The sequence below is a fragment of the Protopterus annectens genome, chromosome 6.part0, assembly GCF_019279795.1.
Source record: "Protopterus annectens isolate FY-2018-M chromosome 6.part0, PAN1.0, whole genome shotgun sequence".
Lineage (NCBI taxonomy): Eukaryota > Metazoa > Chordata > Ceratodontiformes > Protopteridae > Protopterus > Protopterus annectens.
In genome coordinates, this window is record NC_056737.1 from 428916205 (window position 1) to 428933688 (window position 17484).

The 17484-nt window shown below is 37.5% G+C and overlaps 1 protein-coding gene across 1 annotated transcript in view; it reads right to left on the bottom strand.

Moving 5' to 3' along the window:
• Positions 1-17484, bottom strand: part of SPTBN5 (spectrin beta, non-erythrocytic 5) — a 1783454-nt gene that overhangs the window by 848151 nt on the left and 917819 nt on the right. Inside the window, exon 38 of the mRNA XM_044073536.1 lies at positions 10050-10205. Coding sequence (XP_043929471.1) covers positions 10050-10205 — 156 coding nt within the window. The remainder of the gene's footprint in view (positions 1-10049; positions 10206-17484) is intronic.

Consider the following 17484-nt stretch of genomic DNA (forward strand, 5'->3'; position numbering starts at 1 on the left):
GGCCATGGAGTGCATCAATATGGACCTCATAAATAGGGATATAGGGAACCTTCAAACCCTGGACCCCTCACAGTTTGGGTTTGTGAAAGGCAGATCATGTCTGCTCAACTTGATAGACTTCTTCAAATCTGTCACCAGAGCAGTTGATGAAGGCAAGGTAGTCCATACAACCTACCTCGATCTGGCCAAGGCCTTTGACACCATCTCCCACTCAGGGATCAATGACAGACTCACTAATCTAGACATTAACCCCTACATCATAAGATAGGCTGCCAACTGGCTCATGGACAGAACCCACACGGTGAAAGTAGCAGACTCCAAATCCAACTACCGGGCAGTTACAAAAGTGGAGTCCCACAGGGATCTGTCCTGGGTCCTCTCCTGTTTGGTATCTACTTCTCTGAAGTTCAGGCCAACACCAAAGGACTCTGGTTAATTAAGTTCACAGATAACTCCAAACTGAGAGCTATTACTGATTCTTAAGCTGACGTAGACATCCTACAAAAAGGCCTCACAGACGCCAACGACTGGTGCCAGAACCATGGTCTTAAGCTAAATGCTAAAAAGTGTTATCCCCTTCGGGAAAAACATGGTGCCCATGAACTACCACATTGATGGTAGCCCTCTCAAGTCCCAAGGTGTGATAAGAGATCTAGGGACACAGGTAGATAGCAACCTCTCCTTTGACAACCATGTTCCACTGTAGTTAGAAAGTCCTTCTATGTGGCATACCTCATTACAAAAGGTTTCTCATCCAGGAAGAAAGAAGTCATAATCTCTCTCCACTCATCCCTCATTAGAGCCATTATAGAGTACAATGCCCCATTTGGCATGTACCTCACTAGACACCTACAACAACTGGAGAGGCCACATAAATTCTTCACAAAGAAGATCCTAGGACTCAAACAGACAGAGAGACTCTATACAGACAGACTCAAAAAAACCAGAGCTATACTCCATCTCATATTGCCTGCTTAGAGGCAATATCTGCTTGGCATACAAAGCCATGTCTGACCCAGTGTTACTAAACATGCTTCATCTGAAAATGTCTCAATCCAGCCGCACCACACACTCCAAAGACCTCAACCTCATCACCACAATAAAGAGAACCTGCTGGAGGGACAGGTGCTTAACCCAGAGACTTCCCATACTCTGGAATAAACTCCTCTCTCATGTCAAGCAGAGCACTTCACTTGCCTTCTTCAAGAAAAATCTTGACGAGTGGATGGGTAACAGGAAATTCACCCCGGGGATCACTTCAACAGCCTTGCTCGATAGGGGCATAAGGAACAAATGTCTGGCAACAGGACGACTGGGAATGTTCTTGGGCTAGGCTTGTGTTGGCTCCAGGACCATGCCTAGTACTCACCTATGAACCTATGTTAAAAAATAATAATAATGAAATTGCATTTACAATCCTTAAAGGGATGGATACATAATTAAAAATTGTTAAAATTACATATACATAGTTAGAAATTAAACAAATAAATATAATATATATATATCTATATATCTATATATATATATATATATATATATATATATATATATATATATATAGATATATATATATATATATATATATATATAAACGATATATATATATATATATATATATATGTGTGTGTGTGTGTGTGTGTGTGTGCGTGTGTGTGTGTGTGTGTGTGTATGTTAAAGATATTTGTTAAAATGTATCTTTTAAATAATATGTTTAACATATATATATATATCTATATATATATATATATATATATATATATATATATATAATATTTATTTGTTTATATATATATATATATATATATATATATATATATATATATATATACATATACACATATACATATTTTATATTTATTTGTTTAATTTCTAACTATGTATATGCATTTTTTAACAATTTTTAATTATGTATCCATCCCTTTAAGGGTTGTGAATGCCATTTCATTATTATTATTATTTTTAACATGCCTTTGAATTGGTTTTCATTAGTCATGTGACTGTTTCTGGAGAGATATTTAAATGCAGGTATGTGTTGTGTTTGATGCGTTTCTGAAGAAGTCTGTGGATATACTCTGATGAAAGCACTAAAACCTAATTACATTTCTGGTTTGTCTGCATCTTGGTGTTGCTTGACTCCTTTCTTCTTGTTGTATTTTGCCATCTAATGCAACGTTTTAATACAGCTGGACAATTACATTGTTTCATTTACATATATAAAGTTTTGTTTTAATTCACTTGCATGTTATGGATTTATTAATTTTAATATCACAGTGATTAATTGATTCCAAGTTTTTTATGCAATAATTGCTTTTATGAATTCACGTGCTATATTTTATATTACTGTTCATTTTAAAACTGTAATATTCCTTTAAGAAGTGCTTGGTATGTAATGTTTATGAAACTCATGTTTTAAGAAGTTGTGCATATAAAAGGAATGCTTCTGATGAGGTGCCATAAAAGTGTGTGGGAAGATAAAGCTAAACATTATTTCTTTCAATACATTGTTCTTATTTTTAGTGAAATGCAAGTTTCTGGCTTCTTTCTCCTTTTTGCACAATACTTTAGTAATATTGTAAGCTGTGCCTAATGTATTCGAAAAACCCAGTAGTAAAGAACTCTTACTGATTTCCTGATGTGTCTCCCTCCAGTCATTGTTTTTTTCCCTTGATTGGGTCTTTTTTTCCCCTGCGTAGTTCTTCATCCACTGTCATCCATCTGTTACTGTTAATCATTCAAAGTCTTGTTGCAGCAGCATTGGTCTCAAGACACCATGCCACCAGCTAATGCCTCCGCAGTCCTCCCCTGATGGTAGATTAACACAGTGAGTTATGCCTGTTATATGATTCATGGAGAAAACAGACCAGTACTAGGAACTGTGTCAATTCAAGAATCTCAGGAATTATGAGACACTGCTATGATCAATGCCTGTTGTACAACAAAACCTTCATTAAGGTGAATGATACAGAATTCGCAAACAGAGCCTTACAGATAGTTATAATGATTATGATACTACAAATGATGGGTGGTACACAGTCTTTCAAAAAAATTGTATTAAATGGCTTCAAGAAATACAGCTGAGTATAAACCACTGACAAAGTTCATCTAGCAAAAAAATCAAACAAAAATATGTTTTCATCAATAAGAGGTAATCTTGAACATGATTTTTGAATTTGGTGGAATGCATGTATGTAAGGGTGGACCGCAGCCTTATAAGGAAATGCAGAATGGAACTCTGCAAAAACCAGGAACCAAAAACCAAAAATAACCACAAGGAGAACGAGATCCAAGAAAGACAATTGGTTTAATGCAAACAACACCAACAGTAAAATCGATTAAATACCCCAGTTTTTAACAATCGTCCTTTTAATAAAATCTGAATCCCCGTTATAGGTCGAAATAAAAAACAAAGGAGCATTCCCTAAAGTTTGTGGTGGAACAGGCCTTACAGAAGTTATTGTAACACTACCAGAATTAAGAACAGATTTATAAAATCTACTATGTCTTTTACCTTGAACATCATTAAACAATTCCACACATAAATTCTGAGGATAACCTCTTTTCAAAAACAAGGAAGTTATATAATTTAATTCTTCCACGAATTCTATATCATCACTAACCATCCTGGCCACTCTAACCATCTGGCCTTTAACAATAGCTCTCTTTAGATGGTTAGGATGCCAACTGCTGTACTGAAGATAGAAATTCGAGAAGGTAGATTTCCTATAAATCTTGGATTTAAATCTACCATGTGTCTTATCTAAGGTAAGTCTAACATCCAAGTATGTAATAGTATCACTATTATACTCATGTGTGAACTTTAAAAACCAAACAGTATTGTTAATATATTTAATAAAAGCATCCAATATAACCAATTCACCTTCCCATATAATAAATATATCATCCAAAAATCGTGTATACATTTTAATATACTTACTATATGCACTGGTGAATAAAAAATGATCCTCCTAATATGCCATGATATAATTGGCATATATAGGGACACATGCGGCTCCCATGGCCACTCCATTACTTTGCCTAAAATAGTGCCCCTCAAAAAATATAAAATTATTATATAGGACCACTTCCATTAACCTAACCAGTTTGGGTTTGCCGCTTACCCAAGCCACTCCAAATTTATCTAACAGAGGTATTAACAATATGAACAATGCTACAAGTGGTCACAGTAAAAATTCCCCTGTTTTGCGATCTGAACCTGACCAAGTTGATAGTGAGCGTTGGAAGAATTGCCATTTCAGTTTCAATTTTGGTGGTAATTCTTCTGACAAATCTGGAACGGCGGTTAATAAGACTCTAGCTGAACAGCTTAAGAATTTTGAAACAAAACTTTTCAAATTGAGAAGAACTCAATTGGAAAATAGTTATTTGTGTAAGAACATTGAACTTGGACTGGTGCCGAAGGGCTTATGTGTGTGGCGGTACCCGAATGGGATTGACGGAAATAAACATATGATTAATGAATTGCACGTTCTATTCAACAAAACAGGGTTAGGCATTATGGATATTATGGTGAAGTATAATAAATATAAAATCGATGCTTATTTATCTGAACTTGAAATTATTAATGATGCCATTGTTAAGGATTTGTTGTTTGGGCATTATTATACCAACTATTCTAACATCTTGAATGAGGTTGACCGCAGTTGTGATGCTATTTACCAAAATAAATTACATAAAATTCAAAGGGACACTAAAGTATATGAGTCAGGCCAGTATCCGCAATCAAGGGCTGTTCCTGGTAGGTATAGCAACCATGTGGGGGCATCCAAATAGGAAGCAGAATGTGAGGTGACGCATACACCGGATTTGCGAGCAGCAGATAAAGATTCAAATGCTGATGCTGTGAGCCCTTTAGCGGACGGTTTAAGACGTTCAGAGAGAATTCGAAACAAGGATTTATCATATGAGGAGAGGGAATTTGGTCAATTGGGAGCCCGACCAAAAAAGAGATACCCCACCAACAATGTCCAGAATGAATATTGGAGACCAAGAAGATGAACAGTCTTTCTCCTTTTGGGGAAGAAAATGTGGACAAAGTGACGGGTAAGCTTTTGGCTGAGCAGCAGCCCGTCTCTGACTATACGAATTATATGTTTAATCAGTCTGGTGGTTCTTTTGAACTGTCTTATTATGTTTCTGATGAATTAAACAAACTTTTCAACAATACTACCGGCAACAATTTGCATTTAACTACTGCGGTAGAACAGTGTTTGACTAATAATTCATTGGGCATGTCTAGTTCAGATTTTTATACGAATAGTATATTGGGAAACGGACATTCCATTACACAAATTGAGTTGAATGAAAGTAATGGAAAGTTGATTGAATTTTTTCCTCATGAAGGTCACAATCTTGGGGATGATAGAGATGTGTATAACAATGTTTTTAATTTTAAGCAAGTCGCTTCATTAAATGTATTAGAGTCGTCCATTGAAGTGGATACAACTAGTGAGCTATGTGATTTAGGTATTATACAGGATGTTGATTCTTTAGGGGCCATTGGCAATATTGAACAAAATTCTGGCAATGAAGGAACTGTATGTTTTAGTTATGATGTTAATAATTCTATTTGTAATACTGCGGGGATGGACATTTTTGAGTTAGAGAGAGACATGTTAAATTCGACACAGATGGGTATTTTAAGTAAACCTACCATTATTGAAAATAGTGCACATGATTTTAAATTATATTATTATTCCCAGTTTTCTTTTAATATTGATTTTGTTAATCTTTTTTCTAAAGATTTTACCTTTGTTCCTTGTAGAACAGGTTATTTGGCAGACACACTTATTGATTTGAAATTGTTAATACGCAAAATGAACTTGAAGGTTCATTCTGAAGCTGCCAACACAACTCAGGTAATGGACAAGCAAGATAGTTTGTCCAAACCGAGTACATTCAATCCACCTTTGAACCCTATAATAGCTATATTTGAAAAAATGTGTGAATTGGACATCAGAGAACATTTTATACATCGGAAGAGGCAATCACACCTTAATATGACAGATGAAGAGTATGCCTTAATTGAAACTATAGGTAAAATTGACAATATACGTATTATGAAGCCGGATAAAGACAATGGTGTGGTGATTGTAGATAATAATGATTACATTAGTATTATGATGTCCATGTTAATGGAAGATAATTATGATGAAACCAGTATAAATGAAATTAACATTGCATATAAAAAAGTGGATATTGTGTTAGAGGATATGTTATTTTAGGGTGAAATAACTGAATATGAGTATGAATTTATGAGTAAGCCTTATCCAGTGGTTAGTGGAATTTTTGGTATCCCCAAAATACACAAAGAACTAGATAATGTTCAATTTAGACCTATTGTGGATGGTAAGAGAAGTAAAACTTGTTTTATTAGTCAATATTTGGACCATCATATGAAATTAGGTTTGAAGTGTTTCCCTCACATAATTAAAGATTCTTGGGATTTTTTAGAGAAAGTGAAGGCCTTTAAAATTGACGGTAATATTACTTTTCTCACCATTGATGTATGTAATTTGTTTACGGTTATTCCTCATGATACTGGTTTGACATGGTTAGAGGATCAAATGGCAGCAACAGGTATATTTGAGCAAGACCAAATCAACGTTATGGTTAGGTTAATGGAAGTGGTCCTATATAATAATTTTATATTTTTTGAGGGGCACTATTTTAGGCAAAGTAATGGAGTGGCCATGGGAGCTGCATGTGCCCCTATATATGTCAATTATATAATGGCATATTGGGAGGATCATTTTTTTATTCACCAGTGCATATAGTAAGCATATTAAAATGTATACACGATTTTTGGATGATATATTTATTACATGGGAAGGTGAATTGGTTATATTGGATGCTTTTATTAAATATATTAACAATACTGTTTGGTTTTTAAAGTTCACACACGAGTATAATAGTGATACTATTACATACTTGGATGTTAGACTTACCTTAGATAAGACACATGGTAGATTTAAATCCAAGATTTATAGGAAATCTACCTTCTTGAATTCCTATCTTCAGTACAGCAGTTGGCATGCTAACCATCAAAAGAGAGCTATTGTTAAAGGCCAGATGGTTAGAGTGGCCAGGATGGTTAGTGATGATATAGAATTCGTGGAAGAATTAAATTATATAACTTCTTTGTTTTTGAAAAGAGGTTATCCTCAGAATTTATGTGTGGAATTGTTTAATGAGGTTCAAGGTAAAAGACATAGTGGATTTTATAAATCTATTCTTAATTCTGGTAGTGTTACAATAACTTCTGTAAGGCCTGTTACACCACAAACTTTAGGGAATGCTCCTTTGTTGTTTATTTCGACCTATAATGGGGATTCAGATTTTATTAAAAGGACGATTGTTAAAAACTGGGGTATTTAATCGATTTTACTGTTGGTGTTGTTTCCATTAAACCAATTGTCTTTCTTGGATCTCATTCTCCTTGCAGAATGGAACTCTGTCCAAGGGAGCAAAAATGAGTCATCATCCTCTTTTCATAAGTAGTGCTTTTTTAATGAAAGATAACTTTTGCTGAAACACATTTGCAAGTAACAGAGAAGCAAAACAGCAGTTCCTGAGAGGAGCTGGAAGAAAGTTTATTACATAGATTGAAATACTTCTTTTTAGTATTGCAACCTTGTCAGTAGTTTATACTCATCTGTCAGTAATATCTGAATGACCCCTGCAAAAAATTGTTACCAAAGGTAACTGTATCCAAAAAAACCACGTACACACAACTGCAACTTTGGTACAGGTCATTTGGTAAATAAATTACCCAGTATATATGTGTAAAAGAGCAGTTTAAACTGACTGGACAAAAACTTATCTCTGGAAATATCTTCTTCTTCTTCTTTCGGCTGCTCCCATTAGGGGTCGCCACAGCGGTTCAACTGTTTCCATTTCTTCCTGTCCTCTGCATCTTGCTCTGTCACACCAACCACCTGCATGTCCTCTCTCACCACATCCATAAACCTTATCTTAGGCCTTCCTCTTTTCCTGTTACCTGGCAGCTTCATCCATAGCATCTTTTTCCCAATATACTCTGCATCCCTCCTCAGCACATGTCCAAACCAACGTAATCTTGCCTCTCTGGCTTTGTCTCCAAACCTTCCAACCTTGGCTGACCCTCTAATATACTTATTCCTAATCCTGTCCATCCTCGTCACACCCAGTGCAAATCTTAACATCTTCAGCTCTGCCACGTCAAGTTCTGACTCCTGCCTTTTTGTCAGTGCCACTGTCTCCAACCCATATAACATAGCTGGTCTCACTACCCTCTTGTAGACCTTTCTTTTCACTCTTACTGGTACTCGTCTGTCACAAATCACTCCTGACACTCTTCTCCACCCACTCCATCCTGCATGTACTCTCTTCTTCACCTCTCTTCCACACTCACCATTACTCTGAACTGTTGATCCCAAGTATTTAAAGTCATCCACTTTCGCCACCTCTACTCCCTGCATCCTCACCATTCCTCTGTCCTCCCTCTCATTCACACACACATATTCTGTCTTAGTCCTGCTGACCTTCATTCCTCTTCTCTCTAGAGCATATCTCCTCCTCTCCAGGGTCTCCAATACCTGTTCCCTATTCTCAATACAGATCACAATGTCATCTGCAAACATCATAGTCCACAGGGACTCCTGTCTGATCTCATCTGTCAACCTGTCCATCACCATTGCAAATAAGAAAGGGCTCAGAGCTGATCCTTGATGTAATCCCACCTCCACCTTAAACACATCTGTCACTCCCACCGCTGACCTCACTGCTGTCACACTACCCTCGTACATATCCTGTACCACTCTTACATACTTCTCTGACACTCCCGACTTCCTTATACAATACCACAACTCCTCTCTAGGCACCCTGTCATATGCATTCTCTAAGTCCGCAAAGACACAATGCAACTCCTTCTGACTTTTTCTGCACTTCTCCATCAACACCCTCAGGGCAAACATCACATCTGTAGTGCTCTTTCCTGGCATGAAAGCATACTGCTGATCACTAATCATCACGTCCCTTTTCAACCTAGCTTCCACTACTCTTTCCCATAACTTCATGCTGTGACTGATCAATTTAATCCCTCTGTAGTTACTACAGCTCTGCACATCACCCTTATTATTAAAAATCTGTACCAAAACACTTTTTCTCCATTCCTCAGGCATCCTCTCACTTTCCACGATTTCATTAAACAATCTAGATAAAAACTCCACTGCCATATCTCTGGAAATATAAGATGTTTAATCTGCTGATATTACTGCAAGAATTTGTGTGATTATATGCTGGCAATATAATGGATGTCAACTGTACCCAAAACTACCTGAAAAATTGACATGACAACAGTCCAGATTCTGTGAACTGTGCATTAATGCCTCAGTGATCTCTTTGGTCAGCAGAACACTGCTGTCAGATGAGCTTCATTTCTTTAGATATATTTGTAGTAATAAGCTGCACAACATGAATACTGAGCATGCTCAGATAAGTTTGCAGAGATGATGGGTTGCTCTGTTCACAATACTTACTGTGCAAAATCATTCCCAAGATGATGATAACTTTGTGACGGGACAGTCCCCAACATGACCTACAGTCCTCATGCTAAATGAAAAGAACTGTTGCATGTGCCTTGAATTTCCCGGAGGAATAAGGATGCCTAGAATTCCCAGGAGGAATAAGGATGCCTAGAATTCCCAGAATGAATAAGAACATGCATCCAACTGTGTTGTGATTGAATCAACAAAATTGTAGTTAAGCTGAAAGTTTGGTCTGAGAACAATAGTTACCACAAAAGGATTTTCTGTCTAACTCAAAGTGCAGTGACTGTGATAAATGAAGGGGTTCAACAACACAACTGCCTGCGTGGACAGTAGGGTGAGAGAACAATGTGTTTTGTTTCCTTTCTGAAACTTTTCATAATGAACTTTTGACCATATTTTTGGACACATTGCCTACACTTGAATCCTGATTTTCTGATTTGTTTTGGGTGTCCCAGATCATCCCAGAAAACATAGCTCAGATGATATAATAGTCTTCCTTACCTGAAAGACACCAGTGATGATCTCTTCATGAGCCATAATTTCAGCTTCAAAGACCTGGTGTTTCTGTAACAGCTTGAGCTTGTCCCGGAGATTGCTGATGTCTTTATGGGAGTTATCCTGCAACATCTGCATTCGTTCACTGATCCAGGCCTCTGCCTGCAAGAACAAATTATTTTTTTAGGTCTGGTACAAACCTGTCCAGTCTCTTTTAAACCTCCTCTATGTATCCATTTTAATAAGGACTGAATATCACAGCAAAGTATTTTAAATGATAAAGTACATTCTGCGCAAGTACTTCAGTTCCGTAGAAATCTGGACATTTAATACAACATCAACAGAAATCTAAATATTTGACAATTTCTCCAAAACATACAATTACAAAAATTCTCTAATAAATGTATAAGTTAAGGATTTTATGCTACAGCCCTATTCATCCTAAATGTACAGTTTTATAATGATTTACCATAGTAGTAGATGTTCAAACACCCATGACCACTGCTGCAGTATTACTCCTAATAACAGATGGAAATTAATAACAGGCTGATGTCTGCTTATATGACCTGACTTTCAGTACTTTGGAAAAACCCAAGGTGGGTTGGTCTTTTCCCCATTTAAGATGCATTGTAAAAGGCCTGCTGTGATCACAGCAAAAAGAACAAAAGATGGCCTGTTTTTTTTTTTTCTCTTTCTACTTGGCATCTTACTGATGTCTCCAGTGTGAGGAGGAGAGGAGCTGTTCCAAGGAACATCCAAAGTTCTGGAGGTCAGACTGGATAGGCAGAAATCTGCCTACAGCAAATTCCCATCTGTTATGGTGAACATACTGCAATTGCACACCCCATTACTACACATTTCTACTCAGCATTAAGCTCCATAACCTTGAAAATACCATGAGCTTATTTCAGTATTTTGTACAGATAATTTTGTTATTAACAGATTCTCTCATATCTAAACAGCTCTGACATAAATGGCACTGCATCTTTGCTTTCATCTAGGTTCAGATTGTCACAAATCAACTATACCCAACAAGCATTTATCAATGCCAAATACTGACTTGCACTAGCATTGTGTACTTGGATGAAAGAACTTATGCATTGTTTATTTAAACTGATAGCCAGTTATGCAGTCTGAATGATTTATGGTCTGTTGACAATCAGTTTGTTGAGCGTCATCTCAATGAACATTATTTGTTGAAATGGTGCTTAGCCGGTGTGACGCCCTTGCACTGGCCCAACAATTAAGGAGCCTCAATCCTCACCGCTAACACCAGTGAGGGGCATCCATATTGGGAAAGGATAATAAATACACACACACACACAGAGTAAAGTACAATTTCCCTTAAGAGCACACAGAGATCACAGTCAGTCTGGGGCTGCTTTCTCCCTTTCTCTCCAGGTCTCCAATAAGACTCCCCACTGGCACAGCTATAGGGTTCAGATCTCAGCCTAGTGGGCAAGCAAAAACCTCCAGCACCCTCTCTGTCCAACCAGTGCTTTGTGTCCCTGCCTAAGTAGCTGACAAACACACACTTTGAGATAAGAGTTTAATCAACCACACAGACACTCCTGGAGAAGACTGGTACAGGTTCTCCAGCTGTGCCCCTTTTACCCAGACTATATGGTAGAAATCACTGCCACCACCCACTAATATTTATCAACTACTCAAAAGCCCTTATGTAGGGTATCCACTTATTACTATGCAATATTATTATCCAAATGGTAAGTGTGACTGAACAGTCAAGGCTTATTAGAGTGACTTGGTACAGTATCACTATATACATGCAATGTACTCTAGAGCTTAAATTAACTCTACATAAAACAGCCACAGTTGAAAGGTTTAAAAATATTTAATAATAAATAATGAAAACACAAGACAATACTTCTTACTACACAGTGCTAGTCAAGAGTTCAGAGATCACAGAGAAATACTTAAAATAATACCGTAGAAAAGTTCTGACATCACAGAAAAAACACTTAGTCTAATCTTCCTAATTCCTAGCTATTTCTAGGAGAAAACACAGTTCTAAATAATTACATATAGAGCAAAGGAGTGCTGGTGATGTTGGATGTTCTCAAGACAAATGCTCAGAGCTCTCTGATTCTCTCTCTTTAAATTGATAACACAGAGCTGCTTCACATGACATCATTCTTCACAATTCTCTGGTGTTCCCAGGCTAACAGAAACTACATTTACATTCTTTACACCTGGTCAGAAACCAGAGCAATAAAGGACATGTATACATGCAAATTCTAGCCATTAACTCTGGTCTTAAAACAATAAGCAGGATGCCTCCCTCTAGACATATCGGTTCTGAATTTTGACATCAAAGACAGTCATAAAATGCTTGACTTAGCTTTCTTACAGCAGAGTGCACTGTTGTTACATTTTTGCAGTTCAGTATCCAATGCAGTCTTTTCACATTTAAGAGAACAAGCCTGTGACTTACATTAATATTTACAAATGACAAAATTGTCTACAAAATTCAATCTGGCTAGGCTGGCAGCCTTTACCTATCTTCACAGCTGGATAATACAGAAAATAAAAAGTATATTACATCTATGATGGATACAGTTCACCAACCTCCATACAAATTACCAACCTCCGTGCAAGAGGAGACTTCTGGAATCCCCCCTCATGTAAGTAATGCAGAGGTGTCTCAGAGGGAGTAGCGCTATTTTTTGTTGAAGTCACTGGTGTAAAGTCCATCTGCCCAGAGACATTCTGTGAAATATGCATCCGTTAACTGTGGCTTGATAACCTATATTCCATCCAGCCAAACTTAAAAGTAACAGCCGATTTCTACAGCAACCTTGTAAACAGCCACACCATCCACAGAGTTTATTTGGCAAAGGGGGAAATAGAAATGCCTGGTCAGGCCTCCCTTCCATAACACACATGCATGCATACATACATACAGACCATTTAAAGTCTACTAGCATTTAAAAAGTGAGATTTTTAAAACTGGCCATATTTATCGATGTTCTTAATCTGCATTAAATTGCTAGAGTCTGCCAAGAAGTTTGTATCCTTTATAAGAGAAAAATTGTCCACATGAACCTCTAGTATGGCCATTGTTGTCTATAGCATACTAATATCAAATGCTGAGCATCTTAACGTTGTTCTCTGATTGCTGTATTTACTCCCTGACTTTTCATACTTCTGTTCTTTAGCTACTCTCCCACACTCATACACGTTTGAAATCAGTAACACAGAATGAATGCTGTCCTCTTCTTTCCCATAAAGATTCCCTCTTAACCACAACTAAAGCATTCTTTGTTTTTCTGCCCTGTGCAGTGAAACCAAGAGGCACCTCAGATGTGTGCTACTCCAGCTATCACAGTTCCTTAAACACACAACTGAAAGTATCACTTATGACTAAAGTAAAATGCCCCTGTGAGAAAGTGTAATTTATATTGCACAGAATTTGACAGTGATTTAGAGCTACATACATTGTTTGATAGACAGCAGTCAGTATTCTACTGCATGTTGTTTATAATCTGCTTTGTACAACATTTTTTATTTTCTGTTTGCAGTTTTTCTCAAGTTAAAAGTGAAAAGAGTTGACTTTGGATTAGCCTACTTGCCTTGTCAACAAATTAATATATAAATAAATATTTAACTGCATGGATACACACCCGCGCACACACACACACACACACACACACACACACACACACTTTCCCAGTAAGGACATGGTTATAACATATTAACAAGGATGTATCACAAACCAAAAGAGGAGATGGAGCCACAGATCTCTGATGGCTTGCAATAATAATTGATTAGATCATAGCAGTGGCATCTTCCTCACCCCAACAAGCTCTCCCTTAGCTTTTTTCTTCAGATAAGTTCATTTTTAAGGAATACACATTTTTTTAATTTACTAAAATAGGTTTAAATATTAATTTCTGGAAATGTTTTGGTATCTTTCTTTATTTCACAATTCAAACCAAAATACGTGATTCTGGTTCATTTGTTTAAAGACCATTCAATCAAATTCATTTAACCAACAGTGTGTGGCTTAATTCAGTTTTATTGCACTCTATGTTAATTAAAAAAGTTGCCTCCATCACTTTAGGGTTAGTGTTAGGCTCCAAGTTGGATTTACATTTACTCCATAGCATATCGCCTACTCTGAGGTGATCTCTGCCTAACATATAAAGCTATGTCAAACCCAGAGCTGTTGGACATGCTACACCTAAAGAAATCCCAATCCCTCCGAGCTACACCCTCTAGGGACCTAAACCTTGTCACCACAATAAACAGGCCACGCTGGAGGGATAGATTCCTGTCCCAGAGACTTCCTATACTCTGGAACAAGCTACCCATCTATGTCAAGCAAAGTTCTTCATTAGCACTCTTCAAGAAAAATCTTGATGAGTGGATGGGAAATCGGAAATACACCCCGGGGATCACTTCTGTGTCTCTGCTGGATAGTGGCACAGGAAAATAACTTTCTTGGGTGGCGTAAGCTATGGAACCTTGCTGGCTAGGCTTACGTAGGCCCTTGGGCCAACAGCCTAGTACCTACCTATGAACCTATAAGAGATAGAGTTAGATTAAGGATTATATATTTAGGAAGTACTTTGAATGCTAATGTGTTTCTATGTGTTCTGAGTATTTTTAGTGAATTTGTCTTTCAGTAGAGTGAATATCTAATGAGCTGCCAACCTCATGGAGCTGATCAAGTGGTCATTTACTAATCAGCAGTACATTGAAGAATCCTTAGATCCAATCAAATGCATAAATGTATTACACCTGTCATAACAGAATTGCTTAATTGCTGTGAGACAAAACAAAAAACATTTTTGTTCAGTTTCATTTCTTTTTCCACAAAGGTATTTCTCATCTACTAAGGTGATTTGGAGGCGGCACTATTTTCATGTGCTGTATCTGCTTGGTATTGTCTGTACTCTAAATAAATTGGCCATCAACCATTCCTTCCCTTCCTGTCAACACATGCTGGTACATGACCAGCATTTCCTACACTAGAGTTTGGTAAAGTATACCACAGTCATGTAATGAACATCATTGTAGTGGTTGTCATTGGTGTTTAGATGCTGAGACTTCTTATATCTCATCTGACTAGTAATGGCAGGCAGACAGAGGATAAGTATCCACTGTATAGTGAGGTAAATGCGAGTGCATTCAAAAATAAATACACATTGTACTAGACAAGTGTATCAAACTCATTCGAAACAAATTCAGTACAAAAACGCACACTGAATCTGCCCTCTAACATAACCTAATTGTTTACCTTTTGGTAAAAAGACACTTTGAGGCCAAATATGATTATGTTGTCAGGGACAGGCTTTTTCCATACAGTTGGTACTCACAAGGCTTTTCAGTTAATTCAAACTGCCAAGCAGACTGCAAGTCTTCAAATTCAACCTTGTTTCCTTGTGTGCAGTTTTTAAATTTTTGTGACTCCCTTCATGTGTGTTTATAGCATACACCTGAGCTGTGATTCAATTTTTATTGTAGCTACAGTGGCATTTCTTATTTCAGAAAGGAAGGTATTGATAGGTGATATGTTATTTTTTTTGTTCTGTTCTGTGTAAAATAAAAGGGTTCCCCTAGGATTCCCCCAACTTACATGATTTCAAAGAATCAAAATGTTAAACAGAAATGCCCAAAATATCAAAAGGATGAAATCTCTAACTGTATTTTTTTCTTTTTCTTTGCCCCTGTCTGTTGATCATCAGCTCCCAACTGGCCAATTGGTCCGTTCACTACCCATGACCAGAAATGGCCATCATTTAGACAGCCATTGGGGTGTCTTGGTTTTTTTGTTAGTTGACATATCCCTAACACACACCTGGCAAAGCTCCAAGGAGATGACATGTAATGGACTACAGGGAAGGGAAGGGCATCCCTTCACTTCTTTAAGGGAAAATTCCTCTTAGGCAGTCCTAACTCTTCACTTGAAAGACCAGTGGTGGATTTCTCAGTCTTCAGCAGTGAAAAAAGTGCACCACTCAGTGTGTTCCTGAGTTTGTGCTTCCCTCCTTCCACACCCGGCAGAAGAGGCCAACAGGTCATGTCCCATCACTCCCCCTGCCCCAGCTCCTCTTATGCCAAGGCCACTAAATGAATGAGGCCACCTGGGTCACAGTCAAAAATCTATCATTTATGCCACAGAAACAGGCAAGTCTAAAAATCTTGCAAGGGGTACAAGCCCCACACACACACACACACACACACACACACATGCACACACTGTTCAGGCATGCAGCATCTCCCCTGCAAGACCTGAACTTATATATACCAACCAACTCCACAGTCACTCAAATGTGAAGAAGGAACAAATCTCCGAAAACAAAGGAATCTCTGCTGGAGCACATTTAGAAATTGCACTAGCAGTGATTTCCTATGGAAAACAGTGACTGGAATTCTGGTTCTCAGCTTCACATATTGGATGCTCAATGAATTTGACCTCAGCCACCTGTAGATGCACCAATAAAAGCTACATTAATGTAAATGAGGATGTAAGGTTGGTAAAAAGTACAACTTTAAGTCATCCTTTACTATAAATAACAGAGGGCCAGAGTCTAAAATAATTTCAGCTTTGGACCAAGCACTAACTTGAAGTTGTCAATGTTTATAAGCACTAGACATTCCAAAAGGCAGGCTTCAAGCAAGTTTATGGAAATAAAAATTTGCACAAATATTCATTGACGTGTTGCCTCGACTGGGATTTCCTAAGAACAGCACCAGTGACATTCACATTTATTAGGTGGAAATGAGAACTGGCAGTGTACTTACTTGCCATACTCATGTCTGGAACATGCCAACACCTTGTAGGAGATACAAGTGTCCTGACTGTGGCGTCATGAATCCTGGAAACGTTCCTGACTATCAAGTATCATGAGGGTAAGAACTACATAAAGTTCTCAAGAATAACAACTGAGTATCATGCAGCCAAACAGCTGTTCTAAAACACTCTACACCTCCCTCAAGACCTTGGTGTCACTTATTGCACCCACTGAGCAATAAAGGCTCCAGTCCTTCCCTACTCAGGATGGGAAAATATATGTCAACTGGACGGAGAGGCAGTCAATGAACTGCCACTTCATGTGAGCAGTTTATGAAACAGTCCTAAAGGACTCAATTCCATATCCTGGTACTAGTATTTCTACAGGTGTTGTAGTAATGAAGAGTATGACTAGGTATACTAATACATATTACATAGTACATATATTGATTCCTGGTTGTCAGGTAAAGAGGCACTTCTTGGGGGCCATGCTTAATTTATTTATTTTTATTTATTTATTTTACATTTGTTAACTGGGATAGTCCGACTGGACACAGGTCCATTTTCAGAGGAGTGTCTGGGAGAAAAGCTTCAGATTACAGATATACATAGCAGTTAGTATGTAATATAAAGAATATAATGCATTGCATAGCACTCATAGCACACAGTAACATAGTAAAGAAC